Raw genomic sequence first — 16,719 nt, 5'->3', positions numbered from 1 at the left:
AAGTAGCAAGAGGAGGAAAGGGAAGTCAAGGGCAGAAAGAATAACCCTAAAATCCTTGAAGTATTTCCTGCCAGTTGGAAGCTGGTTAGCAAGACCAAACTGACCCCTAGGAAGCCTGCAAAGCATCCGCGAGCGGCACCTCCTCTGTGTGCAGGCTGGCTGACAGACCTTTTTGTCTGACAGGTCAGCGAGTCTCGGGTGAAGTGCTCAAAGGGCCTGTTTCGTCTTTGTCATCTGACCCAAACTTAGCAATCCTTTGTTCTCTGTCGATGTGGTCCGTATTTCCAGAAACGAGCTCCTTCATCAGTAGCCCCCTCTCAGACATAATACCCTCGCAGTAGCTGAACCTGCAATTGTAAAGAAACCAATCTCCAACTAGTTCAGAAGTACGGCCTGTTTTCCCACACCTTTTTGGGTCAACCAATGGATGCCATCATATAATATATATATTCTGACTAGATTTGGACCACTATGGAACACTCTCCAGGCCTCATGCAGAGTAGCTGGGTTTGTGGCTCCTGGGCCTAGATCATACATACTTCGGTCCCAGATCAACCTTGTATTAAACCTTTACACAGATTTTATTTCTGTTCACATTAACTTTATGCTAAAATTCACAACACACATGTTCATGAACACTGCACTGCTGGATCCTCACAATGATGAGTGTGGTACAAATTTTTTTTTTTTCTTAAAAAGATTTATTTTCATTGGAAAGGCAGATTCACAGAGAGAAGGAGAGAGAGAAAATGTTCCATCCACTGGTTCACTGAGCAAGTGGCTGCGACAGCTGGAGCTGAGGTGATCTGAAGCCAGGATGCAGGAGCTTCTTTCTGGCCTCCCATGTGGGTGCAGGGTCTCAAGGACTTGGACCATTCTTTGCTGCTTTCCCAGGCCACCAGCAGGGAGCTGGACGGGAAGTGGAGCAGCCAGGACAGGAACCGGCAACCAAATGGGATGGCAGTATTTGCAGACGGAGGATTAGCCATTGAGCCATCGCACCTGTCCAGTACTCTTTCCTTTAGTCTGTGAAGATTCAGCTTTCCATTAGGTTTCTGACCGTTACTACCTCTTGGGGGTTGGGATGGGTTAACCTTGGATTTCTGATTGCAATGCTTTAGTTTTTTTTGCTAACAGCCAAAGGCTCTAGGACGGGAAGGCAATTTTACGCACTTTATCTAACCAAGCAAAGAGGGCAGTGACTTGGGAAACACCAGGGAGAGACAGGTGTTATCTTCTGTGGTCCGGAAGTCAGCTGTGCTCTCCTCCAGCAGCTTTCTCTCCTGCTGTGTTTGTAAGTCAGAGGCTGGCTTTAGGCGGTAGCTGCGCCAGTGTCACAGCAGAACCCCAAATTAAACCTGGGACCCGCCTGTCCAGTGTGTAGCCAGCCAAGCAAACTCATCAGGGTGGTAGACAAAGTGGGTGTTCATTTTGCAAAGCACAGAGGAAGGAGACAGGCAGCTTTGCGTCTGTGCCCTCTACAAAATTACAGCAGCGCTAACAGACGATCATCATTTGCTAATCCCGACAGCCCGGGAACACCTGGAGTGTGTATATACGTAACCTTTAAAGCCATCCTCCTCTCCCTCCCCACAGCCGAGGAGGTGGGCCCGGGTGCACTCAAATTCGAGGGGTGCGCACCACCTCGCGGGGTACAGTGGGAGGCAGGAGTGCGCTCTCATCTTTCTCCCCGGTTGTCCTACTCGGAGGGCTTGGCAGTTCAGTTTGGGGCCCACCCCTTTCCCAGCTACGCCGCCCCTAACAACTGGAAGTAACCCTATGTCCACCACCCTAGCGCGTCTCCACTTTATGGGTGGAGGCTTGGCGCACGCGCAGTGCTCGCCGCCTCCGGCTAGCTCGGCGAGGAGCATGCGCACTGGAAGCGGTCCGCCTCCCCGGCGCTTCTTCTGGGCGGGCGTCGCGCTCGCGCATGCGCAGGGGGCGTGCTGGGCGTTGACGCTCGGGCGGCGCGGGCGATTCGTTCGTCATGGCGGGCAACTTGTCGCCCGAGTGTGGCCGGGGCAGGTGGGGCGACTCGTCGTTGTTAGGAAGGCGGCTGTCGGAGGACTCGAGCCGCCAGCAGCTGCTGGAGAAGTGGGAGAGCGTGTGGAGCTCCGCGGGCGAGGTCAGCGCGGAGAAGGCCCCGCGCGAGGAGGAGAGTCCGCTCGTGTTCCTGTGCTCGCGCTGCCGGCGGCCGCTCGGCGACTCGCTCAGCTGGGTCACCTGCCTGGAGGACACCAACTGCATCCTGTTACGCTGTCAGTTCGGCCTCGGCATTGGGGGCGGGCATGGGGGGCCGGGGGTCCCCGCCGCCCGAGGGGCTCCCCATCTGCACGGCCCCGAGGCAGCCTGTTCGGGGTGAGAGGGACCTTGCTGGGCGTCCCCCTGGTCATTTTACGGGGTGCAGTGCGCAGGAGTTAGCCATAGGGATTAATTTTTTTTTTTAAAGGGCCACTTGGACTGCTAATTTTATATGTAAGAATAATGTTTCTGGTATTATGGTTTTAATGCCTTTTTAAAAAAAAGTTTTAAAAGTGATGCATACTTGCCTTGATATGTCAGCCCCCCTTCTCATGCCCCATCCCAGTGAAAGACGAAAGAAGTAACCTCGTGGGTTAATGTGTATTCCCTCTTGCCCCAGTTTGTCTTAATTATTTTTGCTTTGCTAAGGTTTGTGACACACCATGATGCTTTAGCCTTAGTGCTTATGTGAGTTCATTTTCCATCCTCCAGTACTCTTAGTTGTTTTTTTTTTAATATTCATTTATTTTTATTGGAAGCTCAGATATACAGAAAAGAGGAGGGACAGAGAGGAAGATCTTCCGTCCATTGATTCACTCCCCAAGTGGCCACAATGGCTGGAGCTACGCCAATCAGGAGCCAGGAGCTTCTTCGGGGTCTCCCACGCGGGTGCAGGGTCCCAAGGCTTTGGGCCATCCTCAACTGCTTTCCCAGGCCACAAGCAGGGAGTTGGATGGGAAGCAGGGCTGCCGGGATAAGAATCTACACCCATGTAGGATCCTGGTGCATGCAAGGCGAGGACTTCAGCTGCTAGGTTATGGCACAAGGCCCTCTTATTTTTTACTGATACAGGAAGGCTCATTAGTAACTTTCCCGCTGCTGAGTTAAGGTACTTGGGGACCTCCTGGCTGGTCCTGGTCCTCCCAAGACTCTCCCGAAGTGAACTTGGAGTGCTTGGAAGTGTTTGACCTGTGTTTGCACTCAGTTGCAGGTGCAATAGTTGGATCCTGCATTTTGTCTTTTTCTAAGTGAGAACACCTTGCAGAAGGGCCTTGAGATGGTCAGCTTCAGAGAAAAATTCAGAGGGGTGGGGGCCCGTGTTGTGGCACTGTGGGTTAAGGCGTCATTACCTGTGATGCTGGCATCCTGTGTGGGCTCAGGGCCAAGCCCCCTGCTCCACTGCAGATTTAGCTTCCTGCTAATGTGCCTAAGTAAGTAGCTGTGGGTGGTACACATTATTGGGCCCTTGCACCTGCGTGGGAGACCCTGAGGAAGCTCATGGCTCTTCCCCAGCTGGGTTGCAGCCATCTGGGTATGTGAACCAGCAGATGGAAGATCTAATTCTTTCAAATAAATAATTAAGGCTTTAAAAAAGTAAGAAGATGGAAGGAGTTAGAAAACTCAGGGCTTTGTAGTCTCTTAATATAAATATAGGACTCCAGGGACCAGTGCTGTGGTATTGCAAGCCAAGCCTCTGCCTGTGATGCCAGCAACCCACATGAGCACTGGCTCAAGTCCTAGTGGCTCTACTTCTGATCCAGCTCCCTGCTGATGTGTCTGAGAAGGCAAGGAAAGGGCCCAAGTCTGGTTCCTGGCTTTGGACTGGCCCAGGTTGGGCCATTGCATCTATTTGGGGAGTGAGGAGTGAACCAACAGATGGAAGATCTCTCTTCGTCTCTTCTCTCTCTAGTTCAGCCTTTCGTTTTGTTGGGGGAGCTGCTGGGATGGGACAAGCATGAGCTGGTTCTGGGTGGGTTGGGAGCTGGAGGGAGCCCCGTGGGGAGCAGGATGCAGAGAGGAAGATCCCGGAAGCAAAATGTGGGGCTGAAGGTGGGGCTCGCCAAGCTGGGGCAGAGTGGGCAGGGGCTGGATGGAGTCCGCAGTGGGGTCACTTGGTATCTGTTCTGCCCCCATGTCTTTGGATGCTCCAGCAATGTATTGTGCTACTTGTGGGGTCCGGCTGTGACCTTGGCCAAGTCAAGGTGCATGTGGCGGTTGTTGGCTGGGCATCCCAGGGCTCTTCCTGCTGCTGTTCGGGAGGCATGCGTTGCCTTTCAGTTGCTGCCTGGGTTTGGATCCCACCATTGGTGCCAGGTGGATGCTATTGGTAGTCTGGAGTCTGGGGTTCGGTTGTTCCTCAGTTCCCCTGCTGAGGGAAGGTGCCCGCCAGTCCCACGGGGCCGTGTCAGTGCCCTTTAGGGAAGGAACTCACTGCTTTCATGCTCTCTTTCCAGAAAACCACTGTGCATTTAGCTGGAATCCTGCTCTGTGTGTGTGTGTGTGTGTGAGAGAGAGAGAGATTGATTGACTGACTTGGGGCTCTTGTTTTTCCTGGTCCTCCGAGCTCTGCAGTGACAGTTGACACGCAGCTCTCGCAGCAGCGTCTTTTGTGAATTCATTTGTGAATTCCTGTTACTTTCCTCTCTAGCTGTTTCCTCTAATGTGTCGGTGGATAAAGAACAGAAGCTCTCCAAACGTAAAGATGAAGACGGTTGGTGAGTAGGACCAACTCCGTGTGAACATGTTCGACAAAGTGTGTGCTGTCAGGGGAGCATTCCTGGGCGACCAGAGTGAGACCTTGTTGGGTGCTGTGGTAATCCGTGGGCAGTGAGGCACTCAGTGCATGACCCAGTCATGGAGATCCCCTTGGCTGGAGAGGGGAGCGTCTCACTCTAAAAGCATAGCCGACACTCCCTTTGGCATCTCTGGGCTTGGTGCAAATGCATATTGTAACAGAAGCAGCAGGAAGCGTGGGCACCCGGGACCTGCGCTGTGGCCACTTCCAGGCCACGAGGAGGCTTGGCAGGGAGCCTGGCGCTTCTGCCCACTGTTGGTGGTGAGGGGCGTCCCTGCAGTAGGTGTGAATAACACGAAGGTGTGAAGAGAACAGCTCCCTGCTTGGCAGGGCCCGGGGAGCTTCCACCTGTTTGGCAGGTGGATTTCTCTCTGACCACCTTGACGCAGTTTCACCCCCTTTCGCATGGACACTCAACCACCCCACCAAGAATTTTTGTAACCTATTGAGGCATTGTTTGCCCCTGTGAGATAGCTTTTACAACCAACATGAACTTAAGAGTTAACGTTACTGATAATGTCTTGGTGAGTGGGCCTTTAACTGCACAGGAGTACAATTAAGCCCAGGCTGTTTCCAGACACCTTACTGTGTGCCTGCCCATTGCCATAAAATCGGGCCCAGACATTTAGCAGGCTTTCTGGCAAATGGCTTGATAAAAATTTTACAAACTAGTGGAAGTGATGAGAGAGTATGGGCTGAAACTGCTACGACAAAACATATAGCTACTGGGACCCTAAAAGCTATCCTGTTACTGGGACCCTAAAGGCCATCCTGCTATGACAAAGAACATAGCTACTGTGACCCTAAAGGCTATCCTGCTATGGCAAAAATATAGTTACTGTGACCTTAAAGGTTAGCCTGTCCTTACAACTCTTTAGAACATAGAAATTGTAGTTGCTTTAGCTGCCTTCTTAATTTTTTAACTAGAGGAAATATAGGGTGATTTTGCTAACATCATAAAGATATACTTTTGATTATTGTTTGATCATTTATGAGGTTGTAGAACTTGCAGTTGTAGAGGGATTTAATGTTTGAAACTTTTTGTTTTAGATTTTTATGTTTTTTCTCTTTTGATGTATTTCTCTCATTAAGTGATGGATAAGTTGTAGAATAAGAATTGCAGTAGGAATGTATTACTGAATAAGATGTGCTGTCTACTGAGAACATGTTGGCTGCAACGCCCGAATGGATAATGCCCTGTCTTAAGGTGCAACTATTTGTAGAATTATCTTTGGAAACATTCACTTGCCCATTGTAGAGCTGAAACATAAATGGAGTAAACATGGCTCACTGCTAATTGCAATTCTTTCTGCCTTTATAATTCTTGCTTTACTTGTTTAGTTAACAAACTGTGTGAGCTTGCAGGCCCAATGGTCAACGTGACCTTTAGTGCCAGTGGCCCCTAATCCCCATAAACCAAGACCCCAGACTTGCTAACCCATACATAATTCAGGGTGGGGGTCTGGTTGTCACAGGTGTGCCAAGGATAGAGCCCAGCGTTGAGGAGAGCAGGTGGGGGCTGGCAAGCCGAGATAAGCAAGGAATGTGGGATCCTCCCTCACTCACCTCTCAAGCTGTTGTAAACTGCGCCCCCCTTGAAGCTATGTCAGATTGCCCTAAAACCGTGTACTGCTTCTGCATAAATAAAGCAGATAGCTTTTTCGCATTGTCTACAATGATCTTGGAATTGTAGTGGTCCGTCTATTTTCTTCTTTCTATGCCTGTTTCATGCACCCTTCTCGAGCTCCGAACTCAGCTGGAGCTGGACTCTGGCACCTACCTCTGATTTACTAGTCAGATGCCCCCTTTTTTTAATGTAAGGGCTTGTAAAAATTCATAGGCGCTTCATGGGTAAATGGTGAAGTACTGTGTAGGTACTGGGTTACCACCGAGAGCTCACACGTGGCAGAGTACTGACTCACGCTGTTGTTCGCTGCCTGTAGCGCTCCAGTAGTTTCCCAGGGCTGTTCTGGCTGTAGGTGAACAGGGGTGTTCCGCGTGATGGGCCCTTCGCCACTCCGTAGCTCCCTCTTGCTGGTTGCAGAAACCACTGGTGAGTGATTCCAAGTGTTTCACTTGCTGAGTACAAGTTAGAATACTTTGGAAATCATATTTTATAAGGCTTATTATTTGAGAGGCAGAGCGATAAGAGAGAGGAAAGAAACATCTTCCATTTTCCGAAAGACATCTTCGTCTACTAGTTCGCGCCCCAGATGCCTGCACTAGCTGGGGTTAGGCTGGACTGGAAGTCGCAGCCAGGAATTCCCTCTGCATCTCCCCAGGTGTTAAGCGGTCAAGGAGTGCCATTATCCACTGCCTGCCGGGCACACCAGCAGGAAGCTGGATTGGAAGTGCAGAATAGCCAGAACTTAAGCAAGGAACGCCTTGGAGTATGGGATGATGGCGTCCCAAGTGATGCCTTAGCCTGCTGTAGCACAGTGCCTGGCCCACAAAGTAGTAATCTGTGGTGTGTAGTTCACGTACGTCAGCCGTTATGGGGCCTGAGTTACAGTGCGGTGGATTAAGGTGTTGTCTGTGCTGCTGGCATCTGATAGCAGAAGGCCTGTTGGGTTGGAGTCTCAGCAGCACTGGGCAAGCAGCAGATGATGGCCCCATACCTTGACCCCTGCCATGCGTGTGGGAGAGCAGGATAGAGTTCCTGGCTCCTGGCATCAGCCTGGCCCAGACCCTGCTGTTGTGGCCATTTGGGGAGTGAACCAACAAATGGACAGTTGTGCCTGCGCCCAGGTCTCCCATCTTTGTGCATTTTGAATAATGTTTTCAATCAGAAATACATCTCTAGCTATTACTAATTTACTGTGTTGGGATTGTAATATTACCATGGACACACACAGTGACAAATGGAATGGGCCAGTGCGGCATGGCTTCTGGAAGCTAGTGAAGGTGAGGCAGAGGAAGAGAGATAAATTGACAGGAAGAGTGTGTGTGCAACCCGGGCTGGGAACGTGGCTAGAAGGAAGGAACATTAATGTAGTCGGGCTCCAGTGCATTGGGCCGGGTGCAGTGGCCTAGTGGCTGAAGTCCTTGCCTTGCATACGCTGGGGTCCTGTAGGGGCGCTGGTTTGTGTCCTGGCTGTGCTACTTCCCATCCAGCTCCCTGCTTGTGGCCTGGGAAAGCAGTGGAGGACGGCCCAAAGGTCTGGGACCCTGCACCCGCATGGGAGACCCGGAAGAAGTTCCTGGCTTCAGATTGGCTTAGCTCTGGCCGTTGAGCCCACTTGGGGAGTGACTCAGCAGATGAAAGATCTTTCTCTGTCTCTCCTTCTCTCTGTATAGATGCCTTTCCAATGAAAATAAATAAGTCTTTACAAAATATGTATTTTTGAGTCACCTCTGTGGGCCATGGCCGGGGTTGTGGGAGAGTGCTAATGTTGAAGTGTGACTCTTTGGAAATACAGCTCTAATGTGTCATGAACATACACCTGAGACTTTGTTGTAAAGTTAGATATACAGAGAGGAGGAGAGACAGAGAGGAAGTAGAGCAGCTGGGACACGAACTGGCGTCCATATGGCATACTAGGGCTTGCAGGAGGAGAATTAGCTAGTTAAGTCATTGCATTGCTGCAAGACACTTTTTGAATACCTGTTAGTGAGGGAACCCGAGGCTGGTCCAGGGGAGTGGAGGGCAGTGGGCAAATCCTGCCCGATTCTTCGGCCTGTGGGACTTTTCTGTTCACCAAGATGGTTTACGTCCCTGTCGGACTGAGCTCACTTGCGGTGCACTGGTCCTCTTTGTTGAGGTTGTCACTGACCTAAACATGAGCAAAGTTTCTGCCAGCCTAGGGACAAGGCAAGGCTTAACTCTGCACCACAACTCTGGCCTAGAGCTTACACCAAAAAACCAACTTCAAGGGCCTGGCGCTGTAGCCTAGCAGCTCAAGTCTTTGCCTTGCATGCACCAGGATCCCATATGGGTACCAGTTCATATCCTGGCAGCCCCATTTCCCATCCAGCTCCCTGCTTGTGGTCTGGGAAAGCAGTTGAGGACAGCCCAAAGCCTTGGGACCCTGCACCCGTGTGGGAGACCCAGAGGAGGCTCCTGGCTCCTGGCTTTGGATTGGCGCAGCTCTAGTCATTGCAACCGCTTGTGAGTGAACCATCGGATGGAAGGTCTTCCTCTCTGTCTCTCCTCTGTATATCTGATTTTGCAACAAAAATGAAATCTTTAAAAAAGACCAGCTTCACTATCTCCTCGGAAACAGATGGCGGTGAGGCCGTCTTCGCTGTCTTCACATTTGCTATAGATATTTCACTGTCATTTTTTCCTTCCTAGCAAGAGTACGTGTAGCTAACTGGTCAGAATAGCACGCTTTAGCAACGTGAACATGTCAGTGTCGGGGTGCTCAGCATCGGGGTGCTCAGCACGGGGTCTCCGCGCGGCAGGTTGCTGCTCGCTCCCTAAGTCGTGGCCTGTCTCCCTCTGTCTACCCGCAGCGTGCTCGAGACGCTGTACTGCACCGGCTGCTCGCTGTCCCTGGGCTACGTGTACAGGTGCACCCCCAAGAGCCTCGACTACAAGCGGGACTTGTTCTGCCTCAGCGTGGAGGCCATCGAAAGGTCAGTGTGCCGCGTGCCAGGGCGGTGCGGGAGCAGGCAGAGCCCAGCTACAGTGTGCGTCCTCATGTGAACCGACCATGAAGTCAGTGAATCATTTTTTTTTTCCGTTTTGTTTGTTTGTTTATTTTTTGATTTGTATGTTTTATTTGAAAGGCAGAGTTACAGAGAGGAGGGACACAGAGCAGGAGAGCCTTCCGTTGTTGGTTCACTGCCTAGCAGGCTGCAGCCGCTGGAGCTGAGCTGACCTGAAGCCAGGAGCTTCCTCTCCCAAGTGCTTCCCCAGGCCGTTAGCAGGGAGCCTCTGGGAGTCAAGCAAATGCCCCAGGGACGCTGACACCGCAGGTGGAGGCTTAGCCTGCTATGCGGTGGCGCTGGCCTCTTTACGTTTTGATTTTGGAGATGTCAGACACATAGGAGGAAACACTGAAGATTTTTTGGGGGCGGGGAAACAATTTTTTGTTGTTGTTGTTTTTTGTTTTTTTTTTTCTAAACTGGCTGTACTTAACAGAATTGTTTTAAAGCAATTATCTGGGTAAGTCTTTAGCCATTATGCCTTTCCACACACTCCCTCCGTTTTAGCCTCCTAGAAAATCATGAAAAAGGTAGGGATTCCAACACTGATTAGGAAAGTCTTTCTGGCGTTTGGAAAAATAGAAATAAATATCTAGCAATTTCCTCTAGTAACTTTATTTGGTAGGGTGGGAAATGCAAAGAAATGTTGTCAGATGTCTTGGCCCCGTGTGGTTTATAAAAGTAAGGGCGCGGTTACAGTGTGCCTTAGGTCTGCCTGCGGGCATCAGTTCATGAATCCCAGGTCCCTTGATGGCCTTGCAAGGCCACTGGCCTTTCCCTGGACGAGCGGGAGGCAGCGGCTTGACAGTCCTCCCAGTTCCCCGCCCCGGGCACGTTCATCAGCCCCAGGACTGCGGGAGTGTCCCCGCAGCCTGTGCCACAGAAAGGAGCAATTTAAGAAGCCAAGGAAGTACCTGCACATTCAGTTGTTTGAAGGATCTTTTCATTCCTGTTGAATTTCATGGGTTTTCTGTTTGAAGTTTGTCATTTGTTTGAAGGGGGGCAGTTAGAGACAGAGGGAGAGATAGGTCTTGTACCCACTGGTTCACGGCGCAGGTGGCTGCAGGAACTGGGACTGGCCCAGACTGAAGCCGCAGGACTGGAATTCCATCTGGCTCCCCCACGTGGCACTTTTGAGCCCATTTAACAGGCAGCTGGATGGGAAGCAGAGCAGCCAGGACTTGAACCAGTGCATCCTGTGTGAGCAGCAGATTCCCAGTTGCTCCGCTTCCCATCCAGCTCGCTCCTATTGACCTGGCAAAGCAGTGCAAGGTCCCCAAGTGCTTGGGCCCCAGCATCTGTGTGGGAGACCTGGAAGAGGCTCCTGGCTTTGGACCAGCCCAGCTCAATACCTTGCAACCATTTGGGGAGTAAACTAGCAGATGAAGAACCTCTGTGTCCTGCTGTCTGTATTGCTGCCTTTTAAGTGTAATATAGAAGATATAGAGAAAAGGTCCAGTTGGAAGTGATGCTGACGTACACAGGAAACAGGCTTCTTCAGTGTCTAAGCTTATCGTTAGGATGTTGAACTGTGAGAGGTTTTGCCACGCAGCTTGCTGAAGAGCAAGTTTATCCCAATAATGAAATGGTTGTCGTATTGCAAGATTGATGTGGGGCCTATCTAGACAAAACTGCTATGGAGAAAAACATGAGTTGATGTAGTGTAGCTTCCTGGGTGGGGACTTCGCAGAAATGCTCTTGTTTGATGGTTCAGTGTTAAGATGCTCAGTGATGGCACTCGTGTAGTGTTTGTTCCCTTACCACATCGTGACATCGTGACTTCGAACCTTGCTGTCCTCCAGCTATGTCCTAGGGTCCTCTGAGAAGCGGATAGTGCCGGACGACAGAGAGCTGCTGAACCTGGAGAGCAGAGTGGAAATCGAAAAGTCTCTCCAACAGGTAACTTGTTCTGTACCAACTTCCTGTTGGTGAGCAAGAGCTTTTTCCCAAACAGCTTCGTAATGCCGCCTGCCTGATTTGAGCGCTTGCCCAGTCAGCAGGAGCTCAAGTTATCTCAGTTGTTTGTGAAGTCGACTTCTGAGAACTAAACCATGAGCTCAAGTTGATGAAGGGGAAGGAAGACGTCTCGTGCCAAAACCGAGAAGTGCGTATTCCAAAGCTGTTAGGCTAGTAACACGTCTTTGGATCAAATCTTCATTTTATTTGATTCAGTTCCTGTGGCATAAACAGCCTGCATCTTTTCACAGCCAGATAGGCTAGATGGTGGGCAGTGTTTAAAGGAACGTGAATAGATTGAGATCTCCCGGTAATGGAATTGTGTCTTAATTTAGTTAGTGTGCCTTATTTACATACCGCCTGTAGTTCCATCTCCAAGCCACTGAGTCGTTCATGTGGGACACAAAATGTTTGCAGTTACTGCATGTCCAGCTCCTGTCACCACGTGTGACTTACAGCCTCGTGTTTCTCTGTTTGCTCGAACCCACAGATGGAAGAGGTCTTGAAAGCCCTGCAGACGAAGCTCTGGGAGGTGGAATCCAAGTTCTCCCTCCCCAGCAGCAAGAGCTGACCCTGCGGCAGGCGTGCCCCGCGCCGTGGGAGAGCGCAGGGCCCCTGGGCGACCGTCCGCCATGGTGGAGCACTGACTCTTGTCCACATTCCAGAAGTTAGGGTGGCTCTCTGAACTGTCCTTTCTGCTGTATCTAGTTTGCCTTCTTCATGGCTTTTTTTTTTTCCACTTCTTATACTCGGTTCATGATCCGAAGGGCGCTCAGCCTAAAGGTCCCGCCCGAGAGCCCAGGCGCCTGTGTGCAGCCCTCGGAAGAAGCAGGTGGTCGCAGCGTGTGCTGGAACCGAGAGCAGGGCAGCATGGAAGTGCAGGTGCCTCGTCCTTCACTGAACAGAGACTGCCTGCTATGGAGTTGTCACGCACGAGGGTGCGATTCTGGGGGGAATGGGGTTTTCAAAGTTTCCATAATGTTCAGAATGTATTATTTTTATCACCAGAAAGAGAATAAAGGTTAGTGCACAGTGCCCCAAGAGGGATTTTCACATGGTGCCAAAAATCCCTGTGCCGTGCCACGCACAGGGCTGAGTGTAGCAGCGCGGCAGCTGGCTCAGGTGGGTAAACAGCCCCACATCTGTCTGTACCCCTTCTGCTGGGCACAGGTGAGGACTGCACAGTGGACTCGGCACTCTCCACACCAGCTGCTCCCTGGGGACCTCTGGGAGCACCGAGTTCTCACAGCCCTGTGCAGCAAAGACCCAGGCTCGCAGACTCCACCCATCACTGCTGCTCGGTTCTTCTTGCTAGGGTGTTGAAACCTGCGAGTTCAAACTGAGTGAGCCCTTGTCTCCTCACTCGCGGACTCGCTGGTGGGTAATGTGGTCCCGTGGAAGCAGTGCCAGCCCATGCCAGCCACCAGGTAGCCAGCCTGCCTCGGCTCACACACGTGTCCTGGCTCTACCTGCGTGCTCCTTGCTCACACACACGTTCCCTGGCCTCTGCCTGCCTGTGTGCTCCTTGGCTCACACACACGTTCCCCAGCCTCTGCCTGCGTGCTCCTTGCTCACACATACCCTGACCTCTGCCTGCGTGCTCCTTGCTCACACACACGTTCCCTGGCCTCTGCCTGCGTGCTCCTTGGCTCACACACGTTCCCTGGCCTCTGCCTGCCTGTGTGCTCCTTGGCTCACATGCATGTGTCCCGGCCTCTCTGCGTGCTTCTCGGCTCACACATGCCCCGGCAGCTGTCTGTGCTCCTTGGCTCACACACACATGCCCCGGCCGCTGTCTACTTGTACGCTGTTGTGGCACCTGTGTGGAGGCTCGCTCAGGTTAGATGGGACTGTGTTCAGTCACTCTGGGAACTGACTAGCTGCCCATCACTGCTGGTGCCCACTGGCTCCCTAGTTTGTATGCCTGAACACATGGGACATGTGCTTCAAACCAATTTTTGATTTGCATGGGGCATGTTGGTAATGCCCTTACTGTGCATTGAGAAATGTGGCTCAGGTGCCCACGTGCCTCTTTGCCCCAGGGCCCTTGCTCAGCTCCTCACCCGTGTGTTCATGTTCAGACACATGCACTTACAGCAGCTCTTAAACACCATGTCAGCTGGTTGCTGCACAGTGAAGCTTCTGGAAGTTGATCCGGAAGCTCCCAGGAGAAGTCCTAGTCCTTGGCCTCCCTGAAGGGCGATCTTTGCCACAGTGCCCGGAGAGGTCCCCACCGGGCTGTTTGGGCTGTTCGCTGCTGCATTTCTCTGCACCAGGCCAGGCGCTCTGGGCATTCCAGGACTCATCAGAAGGCTGCTTTTAAAAAATGTGTCCTGAGGTCGGTGCAGTGACACTGCAGGCGAATATTCCACCTTAGGCGTCCTATGTGAGTGCAGGTTCCTTTCCCAGTTGCTCTATTTTCCATTCAGTTCCCTTCTGGCCTGGGCGTGCAGACCCCTGCACCCATGTGGGACTGAGAAGAGGATGCTGGCTTCCGGTGGTAGACTCCGTTCTGACACTTGTGGTGACCTGGGGAGTGAACCAGTAGAAGGAAGATCTCTTCCCCTGCCCTGTGTAAAATCTGCCTTTCAAATACAAATAAACAAATCTTAAAATCTGTGTCCTGCATGTTCACATCTACAGCCTTATCCACTGCACCTCCCACACGTCCACGTTGGTGTCTGCCCAGGCTGTGGCCCCGCTGCAGGATTCTCCAGTGGGCAAGACCAGGAGGGCGCCTGCAACATTAGAAGCTGTTGCTTTTTGAGGGAACAAGGCCTTAAATGTAGCAATCGGGAGTGGGTTCATAGTGAAGTGGCTTGGCCGAGGCACCCGGGATGTGAACTGGGTCCTGTTGAGGCTGTTTCCTCAGCTGTGACAGTAGGCCCCAGCCACCTGACCTGCATCCATCAGGGGTCGTGAACTCGCCCTTCCCCGTCTCCTCAGAAGATGAATCCCGGAGCCCTGTGCCCCGAGTTCCCCCACCAGGTCTGTGTGTATACGAGGGTGTGGGGCCAGGGCACCCCAAGGCCTCACTGCCGCCTCCAGTCTCCTGCCCCCTCCCTCCGCCCTTTGCCCCCTTAGCCATCATTGTTGCTTGGGTCGCTCTAGTGTTTCAGTCTCTCCTCCTTGGCCCAGTGGACGCATTAAGTGAGTCTTCCCACATTCGGCGCCATTGCAAAACACACAGCACTTTGTATAACTGGACGCCTTCTACTGATCCCCTTCCCGCCAGGGTGGCCTGGCTCTGTCTGCCACTCTTCCCTGTTCTGACCTCCCCATCACTCAGGACACACTCTGTCCTGGTCCCTGTCCTTTTCTGCATGTGCAGCTCTGATTGTCCTCCACAGGCTTGTTTGAATGCCATCTCCTCCAGGAAGCCATTCCTGATTGCTCAGCTGTAAGTAATTTTTTCCCATCAGTCCTGAAGCCCTGCGGGGGGTGTTCTCGCTTTTATGACTTCCTGCAGGACTGGGGGCCTCTCCAGCCCCGCCTGCTGAAACCCAACTGTACAACCCTGCATCTTGCATTCAGAGTGAGGCAGTTAGCCCTTTCTTTTCTTTCTTTTTCTTCTTCTTCTTTTTTTTAAAGATTTAATTATTTGAAAAAGAGACAAAGCTTTTTCCATCTGCTGCTTCACTCCCCAGTGGGCCACGCTGGCTGGTGTTGGGCGAAGCCAAGGCTAGGAGGTTCTCGTCTCCTGAGTGGGTACAGGGGCCTGGGACCTTGGCTGTCTTCTGTTTTTCCCAGACCAAGGAGCTGGGCCCTTCCCAAGGCCTCTGGTCAACTGTCAGGGTGGACACATCTTGGACTTTGCCAGGAATGCTGACCCTTAGGCGATGTCACCCCACGTGCGACCTCCATCTGGGCTTCCACCAGAGCCGGATGTCCCCCTCTCGCCGCCCTCTGGGTACAAGTGTTAATGCCCTCCTACCCCGACACCATCCTCGGATTGGTGAAATCGGCAGCATTCCAGACCTATCCAACCACTTGGACAGAACCCTCGGAGTATGTGCACATGGAGACTCTGGGTTGACATGAGGTGGCTCCTCATCCCTGGGGACTGGGACACGTGGAAAGTGATGAGTGGGTTCTCCCTTTGTCTCTCCCCTTTCCCCAGAAACAACAACAAGAAAGCAAATTTTCCCTAAACCTCCATCCTTCCCAGCTTGATTCACAATGTAATCATTCTAAAAGTAAAATTTATCTTAAAAAAAAAAAATACCCTTCCATCCTATGATGGTGTTCAGTTTTCCAGGCACCCTCCATCCACCCCGCCCCGGGTTGTCACTCTGAGTGTGTTCAATCCCGAGCTGGACCACTAGGGGTCGCATTTCTCCCACAGAAACCCTCGGGTCTGGCTCATTCGCCACCTGGGTGGGGACTGCAGGTGCCTCCTTACTGTGGGAAGGTGGTTTCTGCCCCCTGTGAACCCCGTTCCCGCCAGAGCTGAACCCCCAATGCTGTAACCCAGCTCCTTATTTGAACGATACTCAGGGACGCTCCGCTCTCCCGGGGACAACAGGTGCAAAAACGTAGTTTCCATCCTCAAGGTGGTTTACACAGGCATGCCCACGGCCCCTCTGCCCGCTGGAGATTCGCACTTTACAAGGGGCGGAGGGGGTTAATTGTGGTTTCTCTTTCAGTCATCTCCTAATGACTAGGGTTCCTTACTCAAGTACTCCCATCCCCTGGTGCTTTCTGAGCCCCTGATCCTGTGTTTGCCAAGCTCACTTCGGAACCAAGGGAGAGGCGGCGGACTCCTGAGTCAGTGGCTTCCAGTTTACCTTGCTGGGGTGGTTCTGCCTTGCGGGACTCCCCAGGGAGCCTGCCTACCCTGGGCTCCCCCTGTGGACTCCCTGGGAACCGGCCAGGAGCCAAGTGTTATTATCCCTGCAGGAGACAAGGCATCCCAGGTGTACTGTTCAGATCAGGACACTTTCCCCTGAACTTTTAGCTTCAGATGATAACGGACCCTCTTGGCACTGGCAAAAGAAATTGTACGTGGACTGAATACGTATACACGCGTCACCTTATTGGTGCTTCCTAAACAAATCAGTGCCCATAGCAGTACATCATACTAGTGCTTCAAGTCATCCTGAGATGGTTTAAAGTCTCTGGGAAGCAAAGCGGGCATTTGGTGTAGCAGGGGAAACATTCGAGCACCGAGATTCACTTCCCAGTTCTGGTCCCGTTCCAGCTTCCTACTGATGCAGACTCTGGTAGGCAAAGGTGATGGTTTCCATGGGTGGTTTCTGCCCCCCAAGGGGGAGACCTGGATTGTGGTCTGCACCTCC

The 16,719-nt window shown here is 52.0% G+C and overlaps 1 protein-coding gene across 2 annotated transcripts; it reads left to right on the top strand.

The window, feature by feature from the left end:
- The first annotated feature begins 1,981 nt into the window (after window positions 1-1,981).
- MIS18A (MIS18 kinetochore protein A) lies at window positions 1,982-12,079 on the top strand. Of its 2 annotated transcripts, XM_040980889.1 has the most exons (5): window positions 1,982-2,258; window positions 4,670-4,736; window positions 9,272-9,394; window positions 11,269-11,365; window positions 11,913-12,079. In XM_040980889.1, exons 1-5 carry the CDS (start codon window positions 1,988-1,990, stop codon window positions 11,991-11,993), a joined length of 639 nt encoding a protein of 212 aa, XP_040836823.1. In that variant the 5' UTR covers window positions 1,982-1,987; the 3' UTR covers window positions 11,994-12,079. The 2 variants fall into 2 exon arrangements, with proteins under 2 accessions (XP_040836823.1, XP_040836824.1); XM_040980890.1 differs by lacking the exon at window positions 9,272-9,394.
- The last annotated feature ends 4,640 nt before the right edge of the window (window positions 12,080-16,719 follow it).

The sequence above is a fragment of the Ochotona curzoniae genome, unplaced genomic scaffold (assembly GCF_017591425.1).
Source record: "Ochotona curzoniae isolate NIBS_2020 unplaced genomic scaffold, NIBS_Ocur_1.0 contig_3498, whole genome shotgun sequence".
Classification (NCBI taxonomy): domain Eukaryota; kingdom Metazoa; phylum Chordata; class Mammalia; order Lagomorpha; family Ochotonidae; genus Ochotona; species Ochotona curzoniae.
Note: the sequence above shows the minus strand (reverse complement) of the source record. Positions and strands in the feature narration are given on the sequence as shown.

Coding starts and splice junctions, on each gene's coding strand:
- MIS18A (XM_040980889.1), top strand. CDS start 1,988: ATGGCGGGCAACTTGTCGCCCGAGTGTGGCCGGGGCAGGTGGGGCGAC. Junction 4,737..9,271: donor CGTAAAGATGAAGACGGTTG/GTGAGTAGGACC, acceptor GTCTACCCGCAG/CGTGCTCGAGACGCTGTACT. Junction 9,395..11,268: donor AGCGTGGAGGCCATCGAAAG/GTCAGTGTGCCG, acceptor GCTGTCCTCCAG/CTATGTCCTAGGGTCCTCTG.